At 36.3% G+C, this 26,961-nt stretch overlaps 1 protein-coding gene across 4 annotated transcripts in view; it reads left to right on the top strand.

The window, feature by feature from the left end:
* The window catches only part of ANK2 (ankyrin 2), a 93,530-nt gene that overhangs the window by 13,478 nt on the left and 53,091 nt on the right, over positions 1-26,961 (top strand). For 3 of the 4 annotated variants that reach the window (XM_008059546.1, XM_008059543.1, XM_021713117.1), the window contains exons 4-14: positions 67-169; positions 1,027-1,130; positions 6,342-6,377; positions 12,385-12,609; positions 14,123-14,221; positions 15,208-15,362; positions 18,254-18,465; positions 18,707-18,911; positions 21,393-21,489; positions 23,871-24,099; positions 26,411-26,536. In XM_008059546.1, the coding sequence (XP_008057737.1) occupies positions 67-169; positions 1,027-1,130; positions 6,342-6,377; positions 12,385-12,609; positions 14,123-14,221; positions 15,208-15,362; positions 18,254-18,465; positions 18,707-18,911; positions 21,393-21,489; positions 23,871-24,099; positions 26,411-26,536 (1,591 nt within the window). The remainder of the gene's footprint in view (positions 1-66; positions 170-1,026; positions 1,131-6,341; positions 6,378-12,384; positions 12,610-14,122; positions 14,222-15,207; positions 15,363-18,253; positions 18,466-18,706; positions 18,912-21,392; positions 21,490-23,870; positions 24,100-26,410; positions 26,537-26,961) is intronic. The other variant, XM_008059544.1, reaches the window with a different exon arrangement.

The raw sequence follows: 26,961 nt of genomic DNA, 5'->3' as shown, positions 1-26,961 counted from the left end.
CCTGCTCGGCTCATCATTTTATCCTCCCAATCCTACTACTGCCATGACCTCCTGCCAACCTACCAGCCTTCGATCCTTCAGTTCCGACAGGTCTCACACTCTGAGCCATGCCTCCTACCTGAGGGACAGTGCCATGATGGACGACTCGGTTGTGATCCCCAGTCACCAGGTATGTGATTTTTGTCTTTGTCTTTGCTTTCTAGAGAGCTTTTATCTTTTGACATTATCTGATACTAGAAACGTCCTGAGAAAGTTTTTAATCTAAAAAAAGATCATTCCATTTAAAAATTATTTGTTGTATTTACTTCTTGCAAACAAACAGTTGATTTCTATGATAATGTTAATGTCATCTAATAGGATTAAAAAGTCTGGTTTTTTTCCAAGAAATATTTGGACCATTAGTGTTAAGTTGTTAAGTGTTTTTTTTTTTTCATTAATTTTAGAATCTTCTTAATTCAGCTGGCAAGCTAGGATAAGAAACCTGAGGTTTTCCTAAAACGTGAAAAATGGTCACTAGATTTTTCAGTGAGCAGAGTTTTTCTGAAAAAATATACTACTTGTTTCTTCAGTCATACTGAATTCTTTTGTGCAGATTGTATAATAAAAAATAGTTTTTAAAAGTAAAACCTCTATTAAATGAAAAAGTGAGGTAGGATGCATTAAGGTATAAGACAAATGATACAAGTCAATGTATCTTTCAATATGTTGAAAAAAGCTTAAAGTTTATTCTGCAATACTTCAATTTTAGTTATGATTTTGTCACTTTTGGAGGATTGGGTCTAGGAAAATAGATGGACACCAGTTCTCTTCAAAGACAATTACACTAGTGTAATTTTATAACGATAATATAATTTAAAAGGGAATGCATTCAAAAAGATTCATTTTAAATGCATTGATCTTACATTTTTCAATTAAAATTTTTCTAGGTAATGCCACTCTCTAGTGATGCCACTTTTTAGGATTCATTATATTTTACTTTAATTGGAGCAAAGTATTTTTATTAAATCCAGTGTTCTTTGTGTTTAGGTGTCAGCTTTAGCCAAGGAGGCAGAAAGGAACTCTTATCGTCTAAGCTGGGGCACTGAGAACTTAGACAACGTGGCTCTTTCTTCCAGCCCTATTCATTCAGGGTGAGTAAATCAATATTATGTATCCAGATCAAGAGGTAAAAAGAGATGGGAGTGAAAATAACAGCTTTGTCCAGTAGCTTTAGCTGATGGCTACCTTACAGTAGAGGTGACCTTTGTTTAAACTTGTAAATAACATTGCTTTATCCAACATGGACTCTATCTACAGCAATAAACCAACAAAAAGGCTTGAATTCAGCATGATAAAGCTATTGTTTTAAAATAACTAGTAGAATTGTGTCAAACAGCTTGCTACCTAACCAGAATATACTGGTGGCCTCTCTACTATTCACATGCTGTTTTTTAAGACATCTTGAAAAGAGGGGCAGGATCATTTTGGTTTCTAGAAAGTTTCTATTTATTAAGATTAACTGACTGTTTCTTTGAAATAAATGCCTTTCTCACATGTTAATGTATTTAAAATAATGTTTTCAGAATTTCAAATCACACAAATACAGGGAGGAATTTATTTGTTGTTTGAAGTAGGGATATAAATAAAAAGGGAAATTAAAAGGCAGCCAGTTATCTTCTTAAAGTCACTCAGAGTATATACACCACTGTTTAAGCAATGCTGCCTGTTTGTGTAGGACTTTAAGTCATACTTTCATTAAAAAGTCAGACTTTTAATTAACATATTAAAAAGTAGAACTTTAAGTCGTACTTTCAAAAATTCTCAAATTTTTTTTTGTTATTCAATTATGTAGAACCTAAATTTCTTAAGGACCTTTAAATTGTAACATTCTACCCTTTTTTTCCTTACATTTTAGTAGTTTCAAACAATATGGTAATATAATAATTATATGTAAAATTCCCATTTTTTATTTAATTACTTTTTTAAAGGCCCTACATATTTTATTCACCAAAATGCAATACTTTGGTTTTAATTATTATCCCAAACCTCTTATTCATACACTCCAAAATTATTTTCAGAAATAGACCCTTTCCTGTTTTTATTATTTTAAAATATTCTCCTTTTGGGAAAGCTTTTCAATATATCTTAGTTAAACATTTTACATTTCTTAGTCTAATCTTCTCCTAAATAAATGTTCATATAATATAAAATTAGTTATATAGATATTGGAAATAATCATAATACTCTTTTTCTTGTTAAATACAAATGATGTGAGTTATTCAGAGGAATAAAAAAATTAAAACTCATTTGAATTTACATATTTTAATGAGATAATTAAAATTATCTATAAATTATTTAAAAACATCTTATTCTGCTACTGAATTTCTCAACAGTAATGAATAAGAAAGAAAAGAAGCCTGGATATGGAGTATTAAAAGATAATTTATAAGAATCTAAAAACCATAATGAAATAATTAAAGTCCATATTTAGCCTACAAAGTGACAGAATTATTTTAACTATTATTAACAAGAGTCAGTGTATTGGTATTACTTCAAGTTTCAAAATAATTCATTTACATTAGAAAGGAACTTTTTAAAAAAGCTATTTAATTATTGAAGGACAATAAAATTATCAGTTTAAATGCATCAATTGCATACCAATTGACAAAACTAGATACACCTATAAGTAATCATGGTGATTACCTATAATGAACCAACTGCTTCAAGTAGTTAAGGATTAATTATGTCTCAAGACAACGATCTTTAAAACACAGTGTCCAATAAACCAAATTTATTATGAATTTTAGACAGCTATACTGACTCAAAAATAATTTTTAACTTTAGCTGTACATGTTAATCACCTAAGTGATTTCAAAACTGGTGCCTTAGCCATCAATCAAGACCAATTATGTCAGAATCTCTGTTGCTGAGTCCTTGACATTGGTATTTTCTATAAGTCAATAGTCCTGATGTTTTATATAAACGAATAGAAAGGAAAACTTTGCTTACCAAAGCTTTGGTTATTAGAGAAACCTAGTTAATTAATGTATGCCTAGTTCTCTTTAATGTTCTCTACTATATTTCTTCCTTTTACATATGCATTCATTCTTCACACATTTGTGTAATTCTACAAAGTCCCAGACATTTGCTAAGTGCCAAGGAAAAGAGCTATGTAAGATCTAGCACCAGCCTTTACACTTAATCTGTGAAAAAGAGAGAAACACAATGGTTAAAGTTGTGCTTTAAAATCATAACTATCAGAATTCAGATCCTGACACTGGCACTCAATATGTGACATTAGGCACAATTTAGGTAAAATATCTGAGTTTCAGCTTACTTATCTGTAAGATAAGTGTTAAATTATTGATCACATAAGAATTAAATGCTGCCGGGCTCGGTGGCTCAGCCTGTAATCCTGCGCCTTTGGGAGGCTGAGGTGAGTGGATTGCCTGAGCCCGCGGGTTCAAGACCCGCCTGGGCAACTTGGCGAGACCTCATCTCTACAATAAATCAAAAATTAGCCGGGCGTGGTAGCGCGCACCTGTAGTTCCAGCTACTCGGAAGGCTGAGGCGGAAGGATCGCCGGCGCCCAGCAGGTGAGGCTGCGGTAGCCGGGAGCGGCCACTGCACTCCAGTCTGGGCGACAGAGTGAGACTCCAACTCAAAAAAAAAAAAAAAAAAAAAGGAATTAAATGATTTTTAAATAATTAGTATTTTGGAAAGAATAAGTACTCAGTAGTGTATAAACATTAGTATTTATCCAATCCCCATACATATTTCAAATCCTTCACAAATTGCAAATAAATCGAGCCAAATGTATTCTGAAATCTCTAAATGACAATTTGGTTTATTGTTATTTTTATCAGATAAATTATCATCTGTTAGTGTCTAGTATCTGAACAAACACAATGCAATGGATGACTCTGTAGGATGGGTTATTACCATTTAAAACTCAATGATTCTAATCATGGTATTTTAAAGCTGCCATGATATTAATGCATATGAGTAACATTCGTCTTATCATATCATGTAATACTGATTGCTTGTAATTGTATTTATATACACTAGGTTTCTGAGTAGTACTTTTTATATATTTCTGTATAATATATACCTATATATATTTATATAATTATCCTTAATTAAGTGGATGAATTCCTAAAATCTGCCCAAAATGTAAGGAAAAAAAGAATGATGCTGAGACCATGTCTGTATGATAAAATAAAAAAATTAACTGAGCATGGTGGCACATGCCTGTGGTTACAGCTACTTGGAAGGCTGAGGGGAGAGGATCCTCTGAGCCCAGCAGGTCGAGGCTGCAGTGGCTGTCAGTGTGCCACTGCACTCCAGCCTGGGTGACAGAGTGAGACTCCAACACACAAACACAAAATGATGCTTTTATAGAGGGGATAATAAAGTTAGCTTTTATGCACATGCCACTGATTTGTTTTATTAAATTTAATAAAAGAATTTTAGATTCATAGAAGACATAGCTTCTACCAATAAGCAGTATTAGAACTTTATTTTACCTTTCCTGAATGTTTCCAATGACTAATGTCCATGACTAGAAGGGAATAAGTATCAATATTTTAAAAATTTGTTCTGCCTAATAGACACAGCCAATATCAGGCAAAAGAAAGACTAATAATAATGTATTTTGTTGTTTTTCAAACAGTTGCCTCTCATAATGGCTTTAACCAACAGTTATTTCTAGCATTTCCAGTTGATCATGCCAACATAAGCTTGGGCAAAGATTTAACTTTACAATTCCTTATTTCATAAGTGCATAATGAATTAGAAGATGTAAGACACAATTCCTAGAAAGAGCTCGCTTTGTAAGTCATCTTAAACATTGTTATTCCCAAGACCTTTGGTTCTGTAGTGTTTTGATGAAAACCAAGTGCCAACAATTAAATGTCAATTTATGGTGTTGTACTACACAATGATGCATTAACTAAAGTCCACAAGAAGGTGATCTTTTAAATAACTTCTCTTTCATAAAAATATATTAAAGGCAATTTTGTTGTTAACTTAAATTTGCTCTTAAAATTAAAGTCTATTTTTAAAAACGTGTTGAAGATACTCCAAGAGTGGAATATTTGAAATTAAAGGAAATTAAGACTCAATTGAAAACATAAATGTTCATCTAAGTACCTATGGCAGTTATTTAGTTGTTCATGTATTTAATAATACACTAGGGTTTGCGGGTCGTTTAAGATACATGAAGACAGCCGGGCTCGGTGGCTCAGCCTGTAATCCCGTGCCTTTGGGAGGCTGAGGTGAGTGGATTGCCTGAGCCCGCGGGTTCGAGACCCGCCTGGGCAGCGAGACCTCATCTCTACAATAAATCAAAAAATCAGCCAGGCGTGGTAGCGCATGCCTGTAATTCCGGCTACTCGGAAGGCTGAGGTGGAAGGATCGCCGGGGTCCAGCAGGTCGAGGCTGCGGTGGCCGGGAGCGGCCCCTGCACTCCAGTCTGGGCGACAGAGTGAGACTCCAACTCAAAAAAAAAAAAGATACATGAAGACAAATTCTTTTAGATGAAGAAAATGGTTTTGTGACAAAACAACTGTTTTGTAAGATTGGATTTCTGGTCCATTTAATATGTATACTTTTTTATGTCATTAGATGTTGAAAACACAAAAGAACCATGTGAAAACTTATGGAGGGTTTTAAGGAAGAGCAGACTTATAGATAGAGAGGAGTGAAAGACAGGATTGTATAGTGGGATTAGACATTATGACCTGTGAGAAGGAGAGCAATCCCTAAAGCAGGAAATGAAGTCTTGGCAAAAGCATCAAGACTTTGCTTGCATAGCTTTTTGTTACCTTCTAGTAGGTAATTAATGTTACCTACTCTGCCTTATAGTTTATGCTACTGTTTGTTGTTGAAGCTACACTTTAAACTGTGCCATTTCTGTTTGCATTTCTTCTGTGGTAGCCCCAGAGGGCATTATTATTTTTAAAGTGATAAAAATATAAATGAAAAGGTTTTGTGTCAAAACTATGTCCATCAAATCAAAGACTTATGCTTTTCATTCTGTTACCTTCTGATGTTTTGTAACTTCTTGGACACTGACTTTGCTAAGTGCCCTCCCAAGCCAACGTGGAATGAGGCTACAAATCCATATCCAGTGATTTTGTCACAGCCCCAGTTCTCTCAACTGGAATGGCCACAAAGCTCCATACCCTGTCTTCTCTCAGCACTTAAATAGAGCTATGTCTCATTTGTATTTCCATTTTTTTCAATGAATACTGTATTGGTATATAAATTATATATTGCCGTAAAAATCACTTCTGATTTCCGTCTTTATATTTTCACTTTATCCATTCCTTCTCTGTGCTAAAGTATCTATTCTGTTGCAGCCGCACCTCTCCATGTCTTGATCGTGACCACAGCAGGTGAACTTCTGCATATTCCTTCTCTGAACATGTTGCCTAGTCCTCTCACCCTTCACCATCTCCTTCTGCGTATACTCCGCCTCAGGATGCTTTAGTGTGATGATACCTAGTAAAGAGAAAGATTTATGTTCTCCAAATCATAGCCATTGCTGAATTCTCTGTGAAGAGAAAGTGGCTGTTTTTAACTTCAATGGATGTTAGGTGGAGCTGTGCCCAAATTAATGTAGACTTGCTTGTCTTGGTTCTGGGTCTCCTCATCTCATTTTCTTTTGGGAGAAAAGATGCTACATAAATCTAAAAAATGTAATTCCCCACAATTATGCAAATTGATTGAGCCATCTTAAAGTTTGAGTAAAGGTTATGATTGTAAGTGGTACTTAGCAGGGTGTTTTGGTTTTTTTTTTTGTATGTGTTTTGGGCTCTTTTCAATAGCATATTCTAGGTGAGGCAAAGGCTGAAGATGTATTAATAGCACATTTCCTTGTGAGTGCTGCTATAAATACAACCTTTTGCTATTTTGATAATTGAACTATAGAGTGACTTTAGTCAGTGTTCTAAGAATATCCATAATCCTAAGTTATTTATTTAAATAAAGTTATATTTAAAGGTCTTAATCAGACTGCTAATTACAGTATTTTAATTATACTTGTATAGTCATCCATTATGATACTACAAATTATCAGTCTATAACAAAGACTGTTCTATGATTCTCTTTTTGAAAACTGTTATATCCATCCTTATACTTTTTCTCAAACACACACCAAATATTACCTTTTTATAAATGAACAGAGGGGTTGATAAATAATTATTTGGTTATTTTAACAAATGTGAATCACTTTTGTCAAAGCCATTTTCTATGAATTGTTCAGTCTGTGGATTTGGAGTATTAGGAAGAGATTAAGAGACTTATAGAGAAGAAAGAGCTCATGGTGTAGTTTTCTCACAGTACCTCAGAAATCTGATTTAACCTGAGGCCCTCTTGCTATGTATACGTGGATCACTGAAGCACCCTGATGACATTTTTTTCCTGTTCCTCCACCCAGTAACTAAGTCTGAATGCCGCAATCTCCTCCTGGTCCCACCCCATGGTCCCGATGAATTAAAAGTCCAACTAAGGATTAATAACTTTTGGGGTGGAGGATGTGGTCCTCAAAAGACTGAATCATTGTTTTCTGCTGCCTCCTCTGAAGCATGTACCTGTTTAGCTAATCAAATTGCATATTTTTAGGCAAGTCATCTGCATAACAATGGTGAATTGCTTTTGCTTTTATTCTCTTTAAATTGTGATAACATTGTATCTCACAATTTAGAAAACTTCAGTAAGAATTTCTACTTTGCATGATTGCTGGATTTCATTTGGAGAGTAAGAAATGCAATTAAAGCTGAGTGTGTTACGTGATATTTTTTGTCTGTATGGTCTTAAGTCAATGTTTAGTGCAGTGTGTGTACACATTTTCTGCAAAACAGCTGTTTTAACCATAGAACAAAAGTAGCATACATTTCTTGAAGCAATAGCAGTTTATTTTCCAATTAGGAATTCTTCCAGAGCATCTGAAATGGAACACTTAAGTTGGTTTCCTGACCTAGTTAACAGTAAACTGTGCATAGAATTTTAACACTGGGAGTCAACTTAGAGTCTACTTAGTGGAAGTCTCTTATTTTATGGATAAGAAAACAGAAACGGAAACATGTTAGGTGGTTTGCCTGAGGTTACAGCATTAATTCAAGACAGAGATAAAGTATCTAGACCCAGGAGGGAAAATGGTATTTGCTGCCTTATCCTGTGCTGTGTGGTAACAGTATTTTTATACCTGATTTAAGTAGTAAGTTTCGTAAACTTATAAAAACTCCATCATCATGTTAAAACTACTTAGCACAGTTTTGGGTTCATTGTAGGTACTCAATAAATGTCAGTTTTCTCCATTTTTTTACCAGATGGTGTATTATATTATTATGTTATCACTTTTAAAATATTCAAAATATATAAAATCCCATGAGTATTAAAAAAGGAAAATAATGAGAACAAGCATTAATTGAATTCTTTGTGCTTTGCTCACACATGAGTAATGTAAAGTGGTAACAGGATTACTCTTCATTGACCAAAGAGGCTTCATTGTTAAAGCTTATAACGGCAGAGCTGACTTTCAATCCATATACCATCTCCTCAGACATATTTAATTATATGTTGGTGTATTAATTATTTTAATCTCCAAGTGTTTATAGGCATTATCTTTTCCCATTTTTTAATCTGCAAACATGTGGAAAATCACATGTAATGAGTCAACTCTCGCATGTGAACTGACTCATCCCATGATTCACGCCTTCCAGCCTTTCCCTTTTCCCATGATTACGTAAGGGTAAATGGTCTCTTGCAATTTGCATTTTACTATTTTGCAGCTGTTTTATATATTGTAGATTTACTATCTCCTAACTCTATCACCTGTCCAAATAGTGACACTTTTTGATATTCTGATATTTTTAGTGAAAATGCTCAAATGATTACCCAATTTTATATTGTAAACTATTGAGATTAACTATTGACGTTTATCGGTAGACTTTTCATCAGCACCTAGATGTAAACTCCAGTCATTATTTTTCCTATTCCTTCTTATAGAAAAGACTTATTTTATTTTGTCATTTCATAAATTAAGTGTTTTTATTAGTTATTTGATAGTTACGTTATTTGAGTCTAATAGGTTTAAATATTATATTGCTAGATTTATAAACATTTTTACTCATTTTGACTATTAATATTTAGCTCTTCATATCTTCCAATCTTTTTGTTTCATTCTTCTCCCGCTACTCTTTCTCCTTCTAAAGAAAATTTTGTCACTATACCTTGCCATTGCTTTTAGTCTGTGACATTTCCTTTAGTTACTTGATAAAAATACAAAACCTTGTTTTCTTTAGAAATTTATTTATTTTTTTCCTCTGGATTAGGTATATAGGCACCTTAACTTTTCCAATTCCCTTTGCACTTTGGTACAATATTTAAATATTATTTTCCAGATCTATAATGACAAAGAGATACTTAAGATAGGTAAATTTATCTACTTGCATCTTCCATCTTTAAGTACTTTTACTTTGATTTCCCCATCTTTTGTCTTTCTTCATATAATTTTCACTCTTACTATAATTGTTTATTTTGTTAGATTCCAACTTTTGGCTTTTTGCTTACTCCCATTTTCCGCTAATCCCCTATCAAGGAAAATAAATATATTGAGTCTTTCTCTATATATCAGAACAGGAACAGTTCTGTAGAAGAATATTTAACACTAAGAATGGTTCTTCTCAACTGCTTTGTTACTTCTAAATATAATGATTGAAATGAATACTGACTGCTCTGATTGTGCAGAAACCAAAGAATTAAATTCCTCCTATTTTAGCCTTCTCTGTTAGATATAAATAGATATAACTTCTCAAGACTTACTCTTTTCACTCTCCCAATCATTTGCTTATCTGGCAATTATTTATTGACTACCTACTATGTGCTTCATCTACACTGTGCTAGGCACTATGGGACACAGGAAGAGCCAAGGAGAACATGGTCACTGCCATTAAAGCTCTTCTATGACTCTTATGTGTGGACTTACAAAGTCATTTCCCATTGACCAAGAAAGTAGGCAGTTCCAAGCCAGATGAAACCATCGCATGACATCTGAGCCTTAGACCGCAAACTTCTTGGCAGCAGCTGCTGTTTCTTTTCTTTTTGTATCTTCAGTTCCTAGCAGGGCACCTGGCGCTCCCTAGGAGGGTAACACATGTTGCATGAAAGGAGCATAAAAGTGAAAATCATAGAGCAAGTGAGAACAAAAGAGGGTTTAGGGAAACACATAAAATCAGGGAATGTAATCTAATATGTAATTACTTAACATTATTACAGTGAAGAAAGTAGCTATTTCAGTTCACTCTTTAAAGAAGGGACCACCAGAAGACATTCTACATGTTCTTTAGGTGTAGACTTAATTTTATATAGGCCATAAACCATCACTGGAGTAAATATGGTGGAGATGTAACAACAGGCAGCATGAGGGTGGAAATTTCCTAAATGACTTCAAAGGTACAAATAATATTGAGAATTGATGACACTAAGCAGATGTATTATAATACTTCCTTACTAGTTTGAGTTCCTGTCTGTGCACCAATGGAGGTGAAGAGATGAAAAAAAAAATCAAAATAAGTTTTAATCTTAATTATCCATGAATCAGAAATATTGCAATGAGTTTGGAAATAGAATCAATTGAAACAAGTATTGCCAGGTTTTTTTCATTCTTTTGAACCGTAGTACATTGAAAAGTTAAATTAAAAACTGTTTTTCAAGAATTCATACTTAAAGACTTGCAAAAAGAAAAGCAGCAAACATTTTCTCATTATGTTTTGATAAAGACCAGGAACATCAACACTTCAGTACCGAAATGTTGATTGTATTTTCCAGTACAGGAAGGAGTAGCTTCCTGAGAACTCGGAGGCTGGGTATGAGTGGCAGGTCTCGCCTGACCCCTGCATGTGGGGAGGACTGTGCCACCTCCTCTTGTGGTCTCATCCTGCATGATGTGCTTCAGACAGGCACTCTGGACTCTTTTGCACCCTTTTTTATTACTAGCAACAGGATTTCTGTTTAATGGCATGTTTAATGAGTTCTGTGTTCTGCTATAAAGAGGATGCTAAGATATTTTTCCTTCATTTGTCTGATAATAACATAAATGTTTTGTGTTTTTACCCTATAACTTACTTTGATGAAACACCTTTCAGATGTTTTCAGTGTTGTCATGGAGGCAATATCTAGGTGTGGCAAATCTAGCATGGTTCTGCACGGTTAAGTCATAAGTAGATCCATAATACACCTAAATGTTGCTTTCCTCTCTCCATTTTGCTGTTAAAACCTTGCAAATGCAATGAAAATGAGAAAAGACATTAATGTAATCTGTGTAAGACCATACACACAGCTTGTATATGTCTTTTTGTGTGTGTGTACAACAGTTAGATTGCTGTGTTGGTTAGTTTTTGCCCCTTGACAAATTGAATTCCTAAGAGACTTTTCTAAGCATTATGGCTAACCAAATGACAAGCATTTAAATCAAGCTGGATCAGGATCTGTTAAGACCATTCCAAAGGAAATAATCTCAAAATTAAGACAGATCGTTTCTCTTGGTACATGTAAACAAATCAAGTCACCTTGGAATATAGTTCTCCTTTTCATGGGCAATTAGCTATGCAGAAAAGGAGCAAAAATAATAAAGATGCCATTACATTTCTAAATTATTAGCTATGCTTTTTCACAGTCTTTGGTAATTTGGGAGAAAATCATGACACACACATACCCTCCAACAGCATGAGCTCAGGGCTTCCCACTTCTGAATTTCACTTCAAAAACAGAGTAAGGGGGACTCTTGTTGTTCCCTGTCCAGAGTGGTATGGCAGAGAGTTTCCTACCTGAGAAGTTACAAACTGAATTTTAACCAACAAATTGGTTCAATTCAAAACATTCAATTACTTTACTTTCCTTCTTCTTTAGAAAGTAAATAGGTTAAAAACTTGTACCCTGGGTAAGATGATGCTGGAACAGGAAGCAGAGAAGCTGCAATTTGGTCTTTCCTCTCTGCTCTGTCCTTATGGTAGCTCAACATTTGAATTTTTCAGGACATACATCTAAGGGAGCAGACATCTTTGCATTTATACTAACAGGGAATTTGATGATGTTCTTATATAATTTCATTCCATTTTTTTCTAAATCAATTTGGCTTATTTTTAATTTACAGTTTATGTTTAATATCCTCATTGTCAGCAAAAATTAGAATTCTTCCTTACAGATTAAAATAATATAGAAATTAAAACAAGACATTGATAGAAAGTAAAATAACTTTTAAAAACAAATGTTTTACCACCATGCATTTAAATGAAAAAGAGATGCTTTGAGAACAAAGCATTATGGGAAAAAAATTAACTTGACAAAGCTTATCTGTCTTCGCTATTTCAAAGCATAGCTAATATTTATTTCAATTTTTAGCTTCCTGGTTAGTTTCATGGTGGATGCCCGAGGTGGTGCTATGCGAGGATGCAGACACAACGGGCTCCGAATCATTATTCCGCCTCGGAAATGTACTGCCCCAACACGTGTCACCTGCCGTCTGGTCAAACGCCACAGACTGGCAACAATGCCTCCGATGGTGGAAGGAGAGGGCCTGGCCAGTCGCCTGATCGAAGTTGGACCTTCTGGTGCTCAGTTCCTTGGGTAAGGGTTTCTGATAAGCTTCCCACTTAGTCACCGATGAGCTTGTGTCCGCTACATGAAATCACTAGGACGGAATGGAAAAAGGTACGTCAAACCAATTTGAAAGAAGATTGTCTCCTATGGAAGCAATCTTGGAAGTAGTGCCTCAGTGCTTGACTCCACTTATATGCCTCTTATTTTAAGGCATTAAGGAGTTAAACATTCAGGTTGGATTTTATACTTTCTCTTTGGATGTAATAATAGCTGCCAGACTCCCAATGTGAATAACCATGTTTTAGCTGATGGTAGGTATTTGTTTCTCATCTGAGAATTAAGTAGCAAAGTCATAAAGAAAAAATACAGCTGTATTCCAAACATAAATTAAAACTCTCATATAGTTATGAAACAGAATCATTACCTTTACTTTGGGAAGCAGTGTTGCCTTAATAGAATACCTAAAGATGTGGCCTATGTAATTATTTTTCTGCTATCAAAATTGCTGTCTTGAGCCTTAAAATTACATTGGCAGTCTATTTAGTCAGATTTTGCATTAAGATGAAAACATCAAGACTAACATCCGCCATGCTCATTTTGGCAATCTTGAGCAGAAATTAGCATTTCTTCTTTCTTCTGTTTGTTTGTACAGCTGCTGTTATTGTAAGCGGCATCTCAACATGCCAAAAAATTGAATACCTACAGCTGAAAACTAATAAAAGGATGAAGTTTTGGAAGGGGACAAGTTTCAAAACATTTTGAAACAAATCAATTGTATTTAAGTCTTGTCATATCAAGTCTTGGTGCTGGGAGAAAATCCTAATAAACATGAACTTTGACTTTGTCGATGTCACACTAAGGAGAGGATTTCTTGCTTTAGAACTCAGGGAATGTTCTAAAGCTTTGTAATTTGGAGCAAACTATCAGCAGGTTGTTCCAAATTACTTCCACACCTGAAAAGGGGTGTGTTTATATTCCCCTACGGTAGAAACCACCCCTTCATGTCCTCCTGTCAGACAGACCAGAGCTTTAGAAGGAGCCTGTGAAGTTCTGGGTTGCATCAGAAAATGCCATCAGGGTTGGAGCAATTCCCCGATGATTCTTCTCATATTCTGTATCAGACTCTTTTCCCCTCATGCTCGCTCAGGTAGTTTTAGGCTGTGTAATAATCTTCAAATCTGTCGGGGAATATCCATGAAAACATCTGACCTCTGTACAGAGCAGAGTTTTTATAATATTCCCAAGAGCTTGTCTTTCTCGCAGAGAATTTTCCCTCCCTTTTTTTGGCTAGTGCCCTGGCAGTGAACCTAAAGAGGGACAGACAGGACAGCTAAGTGCTTTCCTTGCACAGAAGCGCCTCCATTGTACACTCTGGGTCTCGGTTCCTTGCTCTTTGTGACCAATGGAGGGGGCAGAACCAAACGCAGTGTGAAACCAAAGTTCACCCTGTGGATCAGCTGGTGATGCTGGGGTTCTGTGGAAAACAATACCTGAAGCTTACTTATGTTCTTTCTTTCACTGCTGCTTTGGATGTACTCAGTAAACTTCACCTGCCAACGGCTCCTCCCCCACTTAATGAGGGAGAAAGTTTGGTCAGCCGCATCCTTCAGCTGGGGCCTCCTGGAACCAAATTCCTTGGGTAGGAGTGACTTAAAACAAATTGATGGCTGCTGGCCCCCCATTCTTCTCCTTCTGCAATATGATTTCTCTTTTCGTCATTGTGCCCATGACATGTCCCTCTGTATGATTTAAATCCTGTATAACCTATCTTTAGTGGACCATTTCTGACCCTTGTGGTATGTGACTTTTATTTTTGAGTGATGTTTTTATATCTTTTCCCTTAAAGTGCTGTGACCTTCATTTTCGTTTAAGCATGAGATCTGCCTAGTTGTACTATGTGCTAGTTATGATGTTGTTATGATGAATTTGGAGTCTGTATCAAAGCAACCTGGACTCAAAAATCCAAAGCCTCTATATGTTTTGAGGATGAATGTGACCTAAAAAATAATAGGGCAGTGCATGCTCTGGATCCTGAGTATAATAGGCATTGGACAGAGTCAGGCTGTCTGCCGATGGGCTCAATTAGAGCCACACTGTGTACACATGCCTATTGTTCCCTTGAATGAAGAAAATATAAGCAAAAACCACGAGTGCATGGCTCTTTAGTTCACAAGTAGTCAGCTCTTCTGACATCTCCTCATTTACGGCACATCAAATTATGCAACGTGTGAGCCATTTTCTCTCTTAAACCATTTTGTCATTTTGCACCTTATAGAAAATGTTTTAGGAGATTGGCACATGTCATAGATATGCATGTACGTTTCTTTTGGTTAAATGTGTTATACTTACATTTATCAAAGGAGAAGTTCCAGAATGCCACATGCACTCACAGGGAAACATCCTTTGACTTAAGGTAGCAGCATGTATCTGAGGATTGGTGCCCCCAAGGTGGAGTGCTACTGGGTGACCATCTGCTAACCAGTGGGCTCCGGAGGATGGCCTGCTATGTCCCTGTCCCCAGAAAGAGAAGAATTCCAGGTCACTTTGCAACAGACAGAGGCGAGGTGCTTGTCTTGCTGTTGGTTAGCTCCTGTCCACACTAAAGGTTCTGCATTGCTATGTCAGGCCTGTGATCGTGGAGATCCCTCACTTTGCGGCCCTTCGAGGAAAGGAGCGGGAACTGGTGGTCCTGCGCAGCGAGAATGGTGACAGCTGGAAAGAGCATTACTGTGAATACACCGAAGACGAGTTGAACGAGATTCTTAACGGCATGGATGAAGGTACCTTCAGATCGAGGGTTTTTAAAGAAGTCTAAAGTGGAAACATGAAAAGGATGCACTTCTTTATGATCGAGGGTTGTGTGTGTCCCTCGTGTTATTTTCTTATAGCAGGTGCTCTGCTGTGCTCCACAGGTGATGAGTTGGAATGCACAGTACTTTCACTTAATCTTCTGAGCCAGGTGCAGCGGCTCACGCCTGTAATCCCAGAACTTTGGGAGGCAGAGGCAAGAAGATTGCCTGAGCTCACAGGTTTGAGACTAGCCTGGGAGCATGGTGAGACTTTGTCTCTACAATAAATAAAAAAAATTAGCTAGGCATGGTGGTGCACACCTGTAGTTCCAGCTACTTGAAAGGCTGAAATGGAAGGATCGCCTGAACCCAGCAGGTCGAAGCAGTGGTGGCCATGAGCGTACCACTGCACTATAGCCTAGGTGACAGTGAGACTCCAACTCAAAAGAAAAATTTCTTACTTCTGTTACATCCAGCAAAGTAAAATCTTTTAAGATAGCAAATGTCTCATTTTATTAAAGAGAGCATGATTCTATCTTTAGTGTAAACTTTTTTGAACCTAAGACAAGAGATAGAATAGGCATGGTTGTTTCAATACAAAATAAACTGATACTGAATAATAAATCCATTTTTTAATGTCTAATTTGAAACGTTAGATAGTTAAGACACTGATTAAAACATGTGAAGCTATTCTTTTGGAAAATTTACGTCTACCACAGCTAGTACATTAGAGAATAATATTATTTTTTAAATTTTCTATTGTTAAGAAGGTAGGAAAATGATGTTCATTTTGTCTTCGACCTATAATTCAAACAGGGAGTTAGCCAGGATTGAATTGCATATACCCACATACACATCCAGTTGAGAAACTCAATTTTTATTAGAACTTTAATATCTGTAAATCCCAAATCTGTCTTGGGCCATTAAACCACAGGTTGTAATATCTTAATTTGACTAGAGGGAAGCAACTCATTCACAGGTCTCCATCGGTTGCACAGAGAAAAGGTCCTAGTCCTGATACCAGGAGGCACATTCCACTTTAAGTGACTACACAGATAGGGTAAGTTATTTGCCTGAGTGCTAGGAGCATACCAGGTTTTATACAGAACTAGATACTCAGGAACAAGATTAACTGTTTATCAAGTTCATGTCTTCTAAGATGACTGGCTTTGGGTTTGACTCATGGATAGGAAAGAGTAGCCAGACCACAGCTCCTTAAGTATTTCTTTCTGCATCTGACCGAGATCTGAATAAGAACAGAAGCTAGGCTTACCTTGTCCAAGGGGTAGATAGAGAAAGAAATGAGGAGATACTCTAGATATGTAGGTCAGTATCTACTAAGCAAGGTAAAAAGATCAGGTTTTTATAGATAAAGCTCGTTCCCTGAAATACTTAGTTAGCTGTTTCTACTTTTGAGGACCATTTCTTTTGCTAATGTTTAGGTCTAGGATATTTTCCTCTGAGATATTTACCTGTCAGGGACACTGCCAATGAGTAGTAGTATCTTGTCCTTGGATGGGGACCCACTTTTAGAACTTTCTACATATGAAAAAGCTCACTTGAAAACAAAGGATCAGATGTGTGTATGTTTCTGTTTTTATGTTTGAAAATATATTCTTTCATAAGTATGTACTGGTATTTGCCAATGCCTCAAGTCTCTAATTATAGAGGAGCAGATCCTGGGACTTTTTGCTTTTACTATCTAGTGATATCCAGTAGTCAAGACAAACCCAGTTGCTGTTCCTGTCTCTGCAATAAACTGTAAACAATTTTTAAACTGAACAACTTTCTGCTGGATGCAGTGGTTCATGATGATTGTAATCCCGACATTTTGGGAGGTAGAGGCGAGAAGATTACCTGAGCCCAGGGGTCAGAGACCAGCCTGGCAACATGGCGAGACCTCTTCTCTACAATAAATCAAAAGATTAGCCAGGCATGGTGGCAAACGCCTGTGGTTCCAGCTACTTGGAAGAATCACCTGAGCCCAACAGGTCACGGCTGCGATGACCATGAGCATGGCACTGCACTCCAACCTAGGTGACAGAGTGAGACTCCAACTCAAAAAAAAACCAAAAACCAAAATGAACAACTTTCCATAATCCCTTAAAATTCAATAATCCGCTTAGTTCACATTTTCTACATTTTAAACCAGTCTGATTTTTTTGTATTGCCCTAAATGTCTACTTTAATGTAATTTATAAAGAACCCATAATCTCAGCCCATCTGATAGTAGATGATATATCTGGTAAGTTAATGGCATCGGGGGAATATTAAAACTCTGAATTCATAATCACTGATCTTTTTTTATATCCACAGTGACTATCTCAGACACAACCAGCCCACTGAAGTAAACACATAAAAACAAACCCTACCCTTTGAAGACAGATTTTAGTCCTGCACTATTCCCCCGAGAACCCAAAGAACCATATTACTTCTTATTAAAAAAACCACAATAACTGGTGTTTGAACTAACTTTGAGATTTGCAGGAAAAAAGGAGTTCATAAACAACTTTCTCACCATCTCATGAACCAAGAATAGAACGGGTTCATTTTCATTCCATGTTTTGCCCTCATGTCCCTCGAGTAAAATGGTGGCCTGGCAATGCTGTATCTGGAATGGGATGCTTTTCTTTCACAGTGACCTGGAAAGTGCTTGTTTTCACAAAGAAAGAAAACGTGCAAGTAAATGCTGACAGTTCTTGAAAGACTGCAGTTATTTTCTGGTTTTGTTAGGAGATCCTTGCTTTTTAAATTTTCCTATTTTTAAAAAAAGTTTTTTCTGCCATATCCATTCACTATTAACCATGCTGATGAGTTTGCTAGAATGCTTTCAGAAGGACATTCTTGCTATATGAATGAAGATGGGTCATTTCTTGTCTCAGTGCTGGATAGCCCGGAAGACCTGGAAAAGAAACGCATCTGCCGCATCATCACCCGAGACTTCCCACAGTACTTTGCAGTGGTGTCGCGCATCAAACAGGACAGCAACCTGATTGGTCCAGAGGGAGGTGTGCTGAGTAGCACAGTGGTGCCCCAGGTGCAGGCTGTCTTCCCAGAGGGAGCACTAACCAAGCGGATCCGTGTAGGCCTACAGGTATGCCCGTGTGAGATGCAGATGATCCTAACATGGATTTGACTCCAATGATTAAAAATTAGCTTTTCAAATGAGAAAAATGTTATATGAGTGCCTAGTACTAAACTTATGATTGCCATTATTTTAAGACCATTAAAACTGCTTTTAAGATTTTTTTTAAAACTCTGCTTTGGATGACAAACTTGAGGTTAAATATAATGACACATTGCTTTTTTTCAATGTTTTTCTTTATTTGAAAAAGGCTCAACCTATGCACAGTGATCTGGTTAAGAAGATCCTAGGCAACAAAGCTACCTTCAGTCCTATAGTCACTTTGGAACCTAGAAGAAGAAAATTCCACAAGCCAATTACCATGACCATTCCTGTCCCCAAAGCTTCAAGTGATGTCATGTTGAATGGGTTTGGGGGAGATGCACCAACCTTAAGATTACTATGCAGCATAACAGGTGAGCCACATGTGGTTATGTTAGTAGAGAGTTCCAGAAAAGGAAACTTCAATTGTTGTAAATATTAAATTAACTTTGTCATAAGATGTCTTCAGGGCATTAATTTGGGGAATGTGTTTTAATTAACTAGGGAAATGAAAGGTGAAAGAAGATGAACTGTTACTAAATAAATACTATATGACAAACTATTAGACAGTATATGCATTGTCATTATAATCTTCACAGTAGTCCTATGAGGAAATTCTCACCCCATTTTGCTGAAAAAAACCAAGGTTGAAAGAAGTTCTATAATTCACCCAAGTTATAGTATAAATATTTAGCAGAGCTAGGATTCAAACCCATATACCCATGTACCTCCATAACCCAGGTTTCAAGCCTTTATTGATTACATCACCTTATATCTTGTGGGGGAAAAGCATAGCAACTTGAATAATTATACCCAATAGTTCAAACAAACTGTTCTGTCTAGGAACTGGTTATGTCCATCATTGATCTATTTAAGTAGCTTTGGAAAAACAAAATATTTTTAATAATTAACTGAATTTTGGTCATTTGTTGTCACTTTATAACAATACCAACACAAATAGTAAGAGCCAAAAAAAAAAAAGCAAAACCAAACCAAACCACAGAAATAACCTGTTTTAGGGTTACATGATTTGACTGATAATTGTCCTATTTATCAATAATTACATGGTGTTGACATTCAGTAAATCTTAACTGTTGTTAGTAGGAGCAATAACCATTCCTAATTGTTTTGATTATGTTAAATTTTTTTATTTCTCTTTTATATTGGCAGAAATGTTTACCCTTATTTAATTTTTTCTCTCTAACTCTTCTTTCTTGTAAATGTGTTTTTCTGTTCTTATGATAGAGAGCTATTGAGATTACTCCGTGAGTTTAATTATATGACAAAATTTTAAAAGACATGGACTATAATGAATGTAGAAGGGAACCATGTGCTTCATTTATAATCTCTTTTCCAATAGCTCATTTCTGGTTATTACCTATCATCCCTGGGTATCTTTCACATAATGTTTGCTCCATGGGTATATGGAGTATATGGCATGTGGAATATGGGTACATGATTAATCTTCAATGATGTACACTATAATGGCACGGACATGAAACAGGTGATACTGAAGACTGTGTGGGGCATGCCCTGCCCTTGTTATGATCAAGTGAAGATACATATGGGCCTAGACACCATATACTCTATTTTATTCTAGTTCTATGGCTTCAGATAGGTTTCTACTTAACAATTTATCAAATTTAACTAAAACTATTTTTTAATTAATAAATAAATTTATGTATTAATTTTAAAAATACCAGGGCATTTGAGATTTTGTAGTTTGCTGTATTTTATTTTTAATTTTTTTTGAGTCAGAGTCTCACTCTGTTGCCCAGGCTGGAGTGCAGTGACACACTCACGGCCACTCCAGCATCCATCTGCTGGGCTCAGGTGATCCTTCCGCCTCAGCCTTCCAAGTAGCTGGAATTATAGGCGTGCGCTACCATGGCCAGCTAATTTTTTGATATATTGTAGAGATGATGTCTTACCAAGTTGTCCAGGCTGGTCTCCAACCCTTGGGCTCAGGCAATCCTCTCACCTCGGCCTCCCAAAGTGCTGGGATTACAGGCTTGAGCCACTGCGCCTGGCCAGGTTTGCTGTATTTTACTGTTACGGTAAGAATATATATATATATGTTAAAGGCCTACTAGAATAAACTTCCATAACTTTACTTTGATCAGTCATTCCCTTCTTCAAGAAACTTTACAGTCAAGATTTTTTTCTTCTTAAGCATGTATTCCTCCTTCAGCACTTTGACTAAAATTTTGTCCTTATCCATGTCATCTTAATTCCTCAGTAAAAATGAAGGTCAAGTTGTCATCCTCAGCCTTCATGGTGATTTTTCTATGTTCAGAGACCATTCTCTGTCATTCACTTATTTTTTCTTTCACCCTGCAATATTAATTGAGCTCTTAATATTTTCCAAGCATTTTTTTTACCACCCTTCAATTGTAAATTGAAAGGAAATTTCATTTTTTGAAAATAGTTGCATAAAAAATGAAGTGTAGGACCAAAAGAATATTTAGATTTTTCGTTATTTTAACAAAGTATTCAACCCCATTGTTGGTCAAAATCTTTTAAAATAGTCAACTGTATACAATTCAAAATTATCTTCAGAGATTGGCAATTACAATAAAAGCTTTAGAATGTCGGGCAGAGAATAGAATGCTTAGTAGACATTATTCAAATAACTTCCCTTAAATTTAGTTCCTTGAGAGGTAGAGTCTGCTGTTTGTTTTCAGTGTATCATTTTTTTAGCATGTAGTTTGTAGTTATTTTGTTTTCAATGTGTCATTTTGGGGGGTGGGTGGGATTGGGCGGGTGAACACAGACAGAACCTCAGAAACTTTATTTTAGAATCCAGATTCTGGAGTCTTGCTAATTTTTTTTTTTCACCAATCATATTATTTCAGGTGGAACCACCCCAGCTCAGTGGGAAGATATTACAGGAACTACGCCATTAACATTTGTCAATGAATGTGTTTCCTTTACAACCAACGTGTCTGCCAGGTATAGTTATGAGCACAGAAAAACTCACTATACTGTCCCCCTCCAAAACACTTTTTTTGTTTTGTTTCTTTATGCTTTAAAAGTTATTTTCTGTTTGATTCTAAATATGGTCTGCATTTATTTTCATATTTTAAATTAGACTTGTCAGGAAATGTAATAATGACCATACCATAACAAAGTAAGCCCAGTCAGATTAAAATCTAAGGAAAATATGTGGTTGTCTGCCTTGGCTGTGTGATTCTGACTCAGGCTCCAGCAGTCACTGCTGATTTTTCCAGTCCCAAAGGCCTTAGGAACGATAATTTCCTATTGTCAACAAAATAGCCTGAACTACTTTTCCAACAGAATGATAACACAAAGCTTACCATGGTTTGCTTAAAAGGCTTAGGAGTTTCTAATCTCTTATACATCCTATCACATTTGTGTATCTCCCACCCATGTATCACACATCTTTAAAAAATGAAAGCTACCTAGTTTTATTTCTTCTGCACACATTAACTCAGTTTATTAATATTAGTGCCCATTTGTGTGCTCTTAAATTGATTGCTCAGAATGTTCATGTTTCTTTAATTTGATACTACAAACTTTGTGACTTAAGTAGAGCAAGAGGCACTATATCTATTTTACAGATGAGAAGACTGGTGCTGAAAGTGATTAAAACGTAAATTCCTATGAGGGGGGATTAAAATGCATGAATAGTTAATAACTGCACAGCAATAGCTGACTTGTGGTGACACATGTTTCCAGCCACCCAGAGAGATCAACTATTGCATCTACAGTTCTGTTTTGATAATTTAACTTTCAGACAATTGAAAAAACAGAGAATAAAATATAGTTGGATCAGTAAAAAGAGGAAAGTAATTTTGAGTGCCTGCCATGAGCTAGGAACTCTGCTGAACCTTTAAAACATTATGCTAATTGAAATAAGCCAGACAAATAGTGCTTTGATCCCACTTATATGAGGTACCTAGAACAGGCAAATTTATAGAGACAAAGTTTAATAGAGGTTACGAGGAGCTAGAGTGAGGGGGGAAATGGAGAGTTATTGTTTAGTGAGTATAATTTATGTCTGGGATGATAAAGAAGTTCTGGAAAGTAATAGTGATGATGTTTGCACAACATTGTGAATATATTAAAAACCACTGAATTGTACACTTAAAAATGGCTAAAATTATACATGTTATGTTATGTATATTTTAGCACAATAAAAGAGAGATGGATCAAGAACTTGAAAGAAAGAGAGCCTATGAAAATAAGGAAATCTCAAGAATGTTGAAAGATGATGGGAAATAAGACAGGGGAAGTAATCATTGGAGAAATGCTCCAAAACAAGAGAATACAGAATAAACCTTTGGAAGTCTATAAATAACAAATAGAAAAATTCCTATCTGATGACTTCCGCTTTCTCCTATCTTTCTTAGGGCCTGTGGTGGGGGGTGGAGCTCGAGGGTTGTCATAAATGTTTAGTAATGTTGCATACTAAGTAAAATGATACTTGTGCAGGAAAATTGCCAGTCAATGCCACAGACTTAAATGAGGCTGGAAACCATAAAGTCATAGAGCGAAGAATCTCTTCTATGAATTCTATTCAGCAATACTTAAGAGTTCTGGAACAGATTTTGTAAATGGTTGAGTTGACCGACCTTGGTGAAAGGAGGGTTCCTTGGAAAAGATGAGATGAGGAAAAACTAGATAGATTTTGTTGGAAAGAGTTTCAGGACATGATTGAGCTCATCACTTAAAGGTTGCTAAAACACTGAAGATGTATTAATATTTCAAAAGATTGACTACTCAGAAGAGTTTCCAAAGAAGAAAGTTACTAACACAATATCTAATAGTTGATCTAAAGAGCCTGATCTTTCTCTTTCCCTTATTACCTCTGCCTTCCCATCTGTTCTCACACCTTTCTCTTCATCTGTCTTGCTTTCTCTCTTTCATTTGACTTTCTTTCATTATCTCCCTCTGTCAATTCCTTTGTTTTTTCCAAGAAGCATTTGATAACTACTTTGCTCATATTAAAAGAACGATTTTTTTGAGTCGGAATCTCACTCTGTCGCCCAGGCTGGAGTGCAGTGGCATGCTCACGGCTACCACAGCCTCTACCTGCTAGGTTCAGGAAATCCTTTTGCTTCGGCCTTCAGAGGAGCTGGAACTACAGGCGCGTGTCACCATACCTGTTTAATATTTTATTTATTGTAGAAATGAGGTCTCGCCAAGTTGCCTAGGCTGGTCTTGAACCTGTAGGCTCAGGCAATCCTCTCACCTCGGGCTTCCAAAGTACTGGGTTTACAGGTGTGAGCTACCACACCTGACTGATTTTTTTTTCTTTTTTAAGTGATATACTTTAAACTTTAGATAACTGATTTTATTTCTTTTCATAGGTTCTGGCTAATAGATTGTCGACAGATCCAGGAATCCGTTACCTTTGCATCACAAGTATATAGAGAAATTATCTGTGTACCTTATATGGCCAAATTTGTAGTGTTTGCCAAATCACATGACCCCATTGAAGCCAGGTTGAGATGTTTCTGCATGACTGATGATAAAGTGGATAAAACCCTTGAACAACAGGAAAACTTTGCTGAGGTGGCCAGAAGCCGGGATGTGGAGGTATTGTATTTTTTAAAAAAAATTATGCCTTGTTGTCATGCCCTATTAACAGATTATATTTCAAGTAGGATTTAATAAATTGAGTTATTACAAATGAAAGACCAGTTCATATCTTGATCAATTAGGAGGTCGAGGTTCAAAATCTGCTATCTTTAGCCAGTTTGAGCCTATTCTATGGAGATGAACTCAAGATCTTTAAAGATTTCCTTTAAAGATTATTTAGGGAAAAAGTGTGAATTATACTATAACAGTTCGTATATATTTGTTCTTGTTTTTTCTTATTGTTCTTTTTTTAAAATAGTAACAAAAACGTCTGAGTAATATGTCCTTTTGCATAAATGTTGAAATGGAATACCAGTGTTTTTCTACATTACTTTTTCTTATTTCAGAATTTCTTTATCAGTGTAAGTTTTCGAATATTAAAGTTCAATTACTTGACTCATTGTGATGTCAAGTTACCCAATTAGAATTCTAAATTTAGAATTTAATAAGGGCACAAGGATAATAAATAAATGGAGCAGAATACATTCCAGAAACAGATCTAACCCTATGTAGTCACCTGATTTATAAAAAAGCACTTCATTAATTCTATCTGTCTTCAAAAGGTATTTCAAGATGCATCACAAACTTAACTATAAAAAACGAATATTTAGGTAAAACATAGGAGAATATCTTCATGGTGCTAGGATAAGCAAAATTGTCCTAAATAGGCCACAAAAGAGACTAACCATAAAAATTTTTCATAAATTAGACTTCATTAAAATTAGGCAATTGTGTTCATTAAAGGATATGACTATAAGAAAGTAAAAAAAACCCTACATGACATGAAAAAAGAAATAAACCACATACATGAGAAGGTACTTGCAATACATATATTCAACAAAGGACTCATAGCTGTGGAAATGATAGTTATTTATTTATTTATTTATTTATTTATTTATTTTGAGTTGGAGTCTCACTCTGTCACCCAGACTGGATTGCAGTGGCCACTCCTGGCCACGCAGCCTTGACCTGCTGGGCGAGCCTTCCGCCTCAGCATTCCGAGTAGCCGGAATTACAGGCATGCGCTACCACGCCCGGCTGATTTTTTGATTTTTTGTAGAGATGAGTTCTCACCAAGTTGCCCAGGCGGGTCTTGAACCCGCGGGCTCAGGCAATCCCCTCACCTCAGCCTCCCAAAGGCATGGGATTACAGGCTGAGCCACCGAGCCCGGCCGATAGTTATATTTTTGAATAATGGGCCAAAGAAGAAGCCATGAAAATTAGAATATATTTTAATTAAGCAATCATGAAAATACTATATAGCTAAATTTGTGGGATAAAGCTAAAAGCAATGTTTGTGGGTGAAAGCTATAGCCTTAAAAGTCTGTGTTGGAAAACAAACAAAAGCAGTTTGGCAACAGCCCCCAAAAGTTGAAAAAGGAACAGTTAAAAATAAATAAATAAAAGGACTTCCACTTTCTCCATTATGCAGTAGCTGGTACCAGACTAGCCCTCTCACCATGAACACATAAAACTGGACACATGTTTTCAGGTATTAGGATATTGTTTTAGTCTATTTGTGCTTCTATAACAAAATTCCAGAGACTGGCTAATTTATAATCGACAGAAATTTATTTCTCACAGTGGCTGGAAGTCTAGGATTAAGACGCTCGTAGATTCTACTGTCTGGTGAGGGCTGCTGTCTGCTTCCAGGACTACACCTTATTGCTGCATCCTCCAGAGGGAGGGTACCTCTGTGTGTCTTTGAAGATATGGTGGAAAGCAGAAGGGCAAGCTACCTAAATGCTATGTGAAGGCCCTTTTCATAAGGGCCCTATCCCGTTTATGAGGGAGAAGCCCTCATGGCCTAACCACCTTCTAAAGGTCCACCTTTTAATATCATCACAATGGCAACACTTGAATTTTGGAGGGGACACATTCAAATCATAACACTGGCTATATGGTGTAGTGATTCCTGAGAGAAGGGAAACAAAGGAGGCAAGCTCTACAAGAAAGGAAGGAAGGAAGGAAGGAAGGAAGGAAGGAAGGAAGGAAGGAAGGAAGGAAGGAAGGAAGGAAGAAAAGAAAGTTATTTTAGGCTTTAAATTAAATGTCACCATACACTCACGATTCCCATTATAGTAAGAAGGAGTACTAGAACATACTTTGCCACAGTAAGACAAAATGTCAGCCGGCAGTTTAAAGATTGTTGTGTGTATATTTTAAAAATGTAAATTTCTAAGTAGTGCCACCATTTCTTTTTTGTGTAAATAATACATTATAACTGCAGTGTTTTTAATCTGTGTTATTTTTCTCTGTTTTCACCTAGGTACTAGAAGGAAAACCCATCTATGTTGATTGTTTTGGCAACCTGGTGCCATTAACCAAGAGTGGCCAACATCATATATTCAGTTTTTTTGCCTTCAAAGAAAATAGACTTCCTCTCTTTGTCAAGGTAATGTATACATTGAATTTTGTGATACTTTTTGTTTAAGATCAAGAAAGAATTTTATTTCCTTTAGTAGTAGAAAATAACTGCTTTTCAGTCATTTCCAGCAATATTTAAAACCATATCTGTAAAGTTGAATAGTCCTGGAAAACCAACCTTTTTTTTTTTTTTTTTTTTTTTTAAGAAAACAGGATTTGGCTGGGTTTGGTGGCTCAGCCTGTAATCCCAGCACTTTGGGAGGCTGAGGCGGCTGTATTGCCTGAGCCTGCAGGTTCAAGAACAGTCTGGGCAACTTGGCGAGACCTCGTCTCTACAATAAATCAAAAATTAGCCAGGTGTGGTAGCGCACGCCTGTAGTTCCAGCTACTTGGTAGGCTGAGGTGGAAGAATTGCCGGAGTCTAGCAGGTCGATGCTGGGGTGGCTGTGAGTA

Source organism: Carlito syrichta, unplaced genomic scaffold (genome assembly GCF_000164805.1).
Source record: "Carlito syrichta isolate Samal-C Ts95f unplaced genomic scaffold, Tarsius_syrichta-2.0.1 Scaffold304241, whole genome shotgun sequence".
Taxonomy (NCBI): Eukaryota; Metazoa; Chordata; class Mammalia; order Primates; family Tarsiidae; genus Carlito; species Carlito syrichta.
The sequence above is the reverse complement of the archived record's forward strand: the minus strand, read 5'-3'. Positions and strand labels throughout refer to the sequence as shown.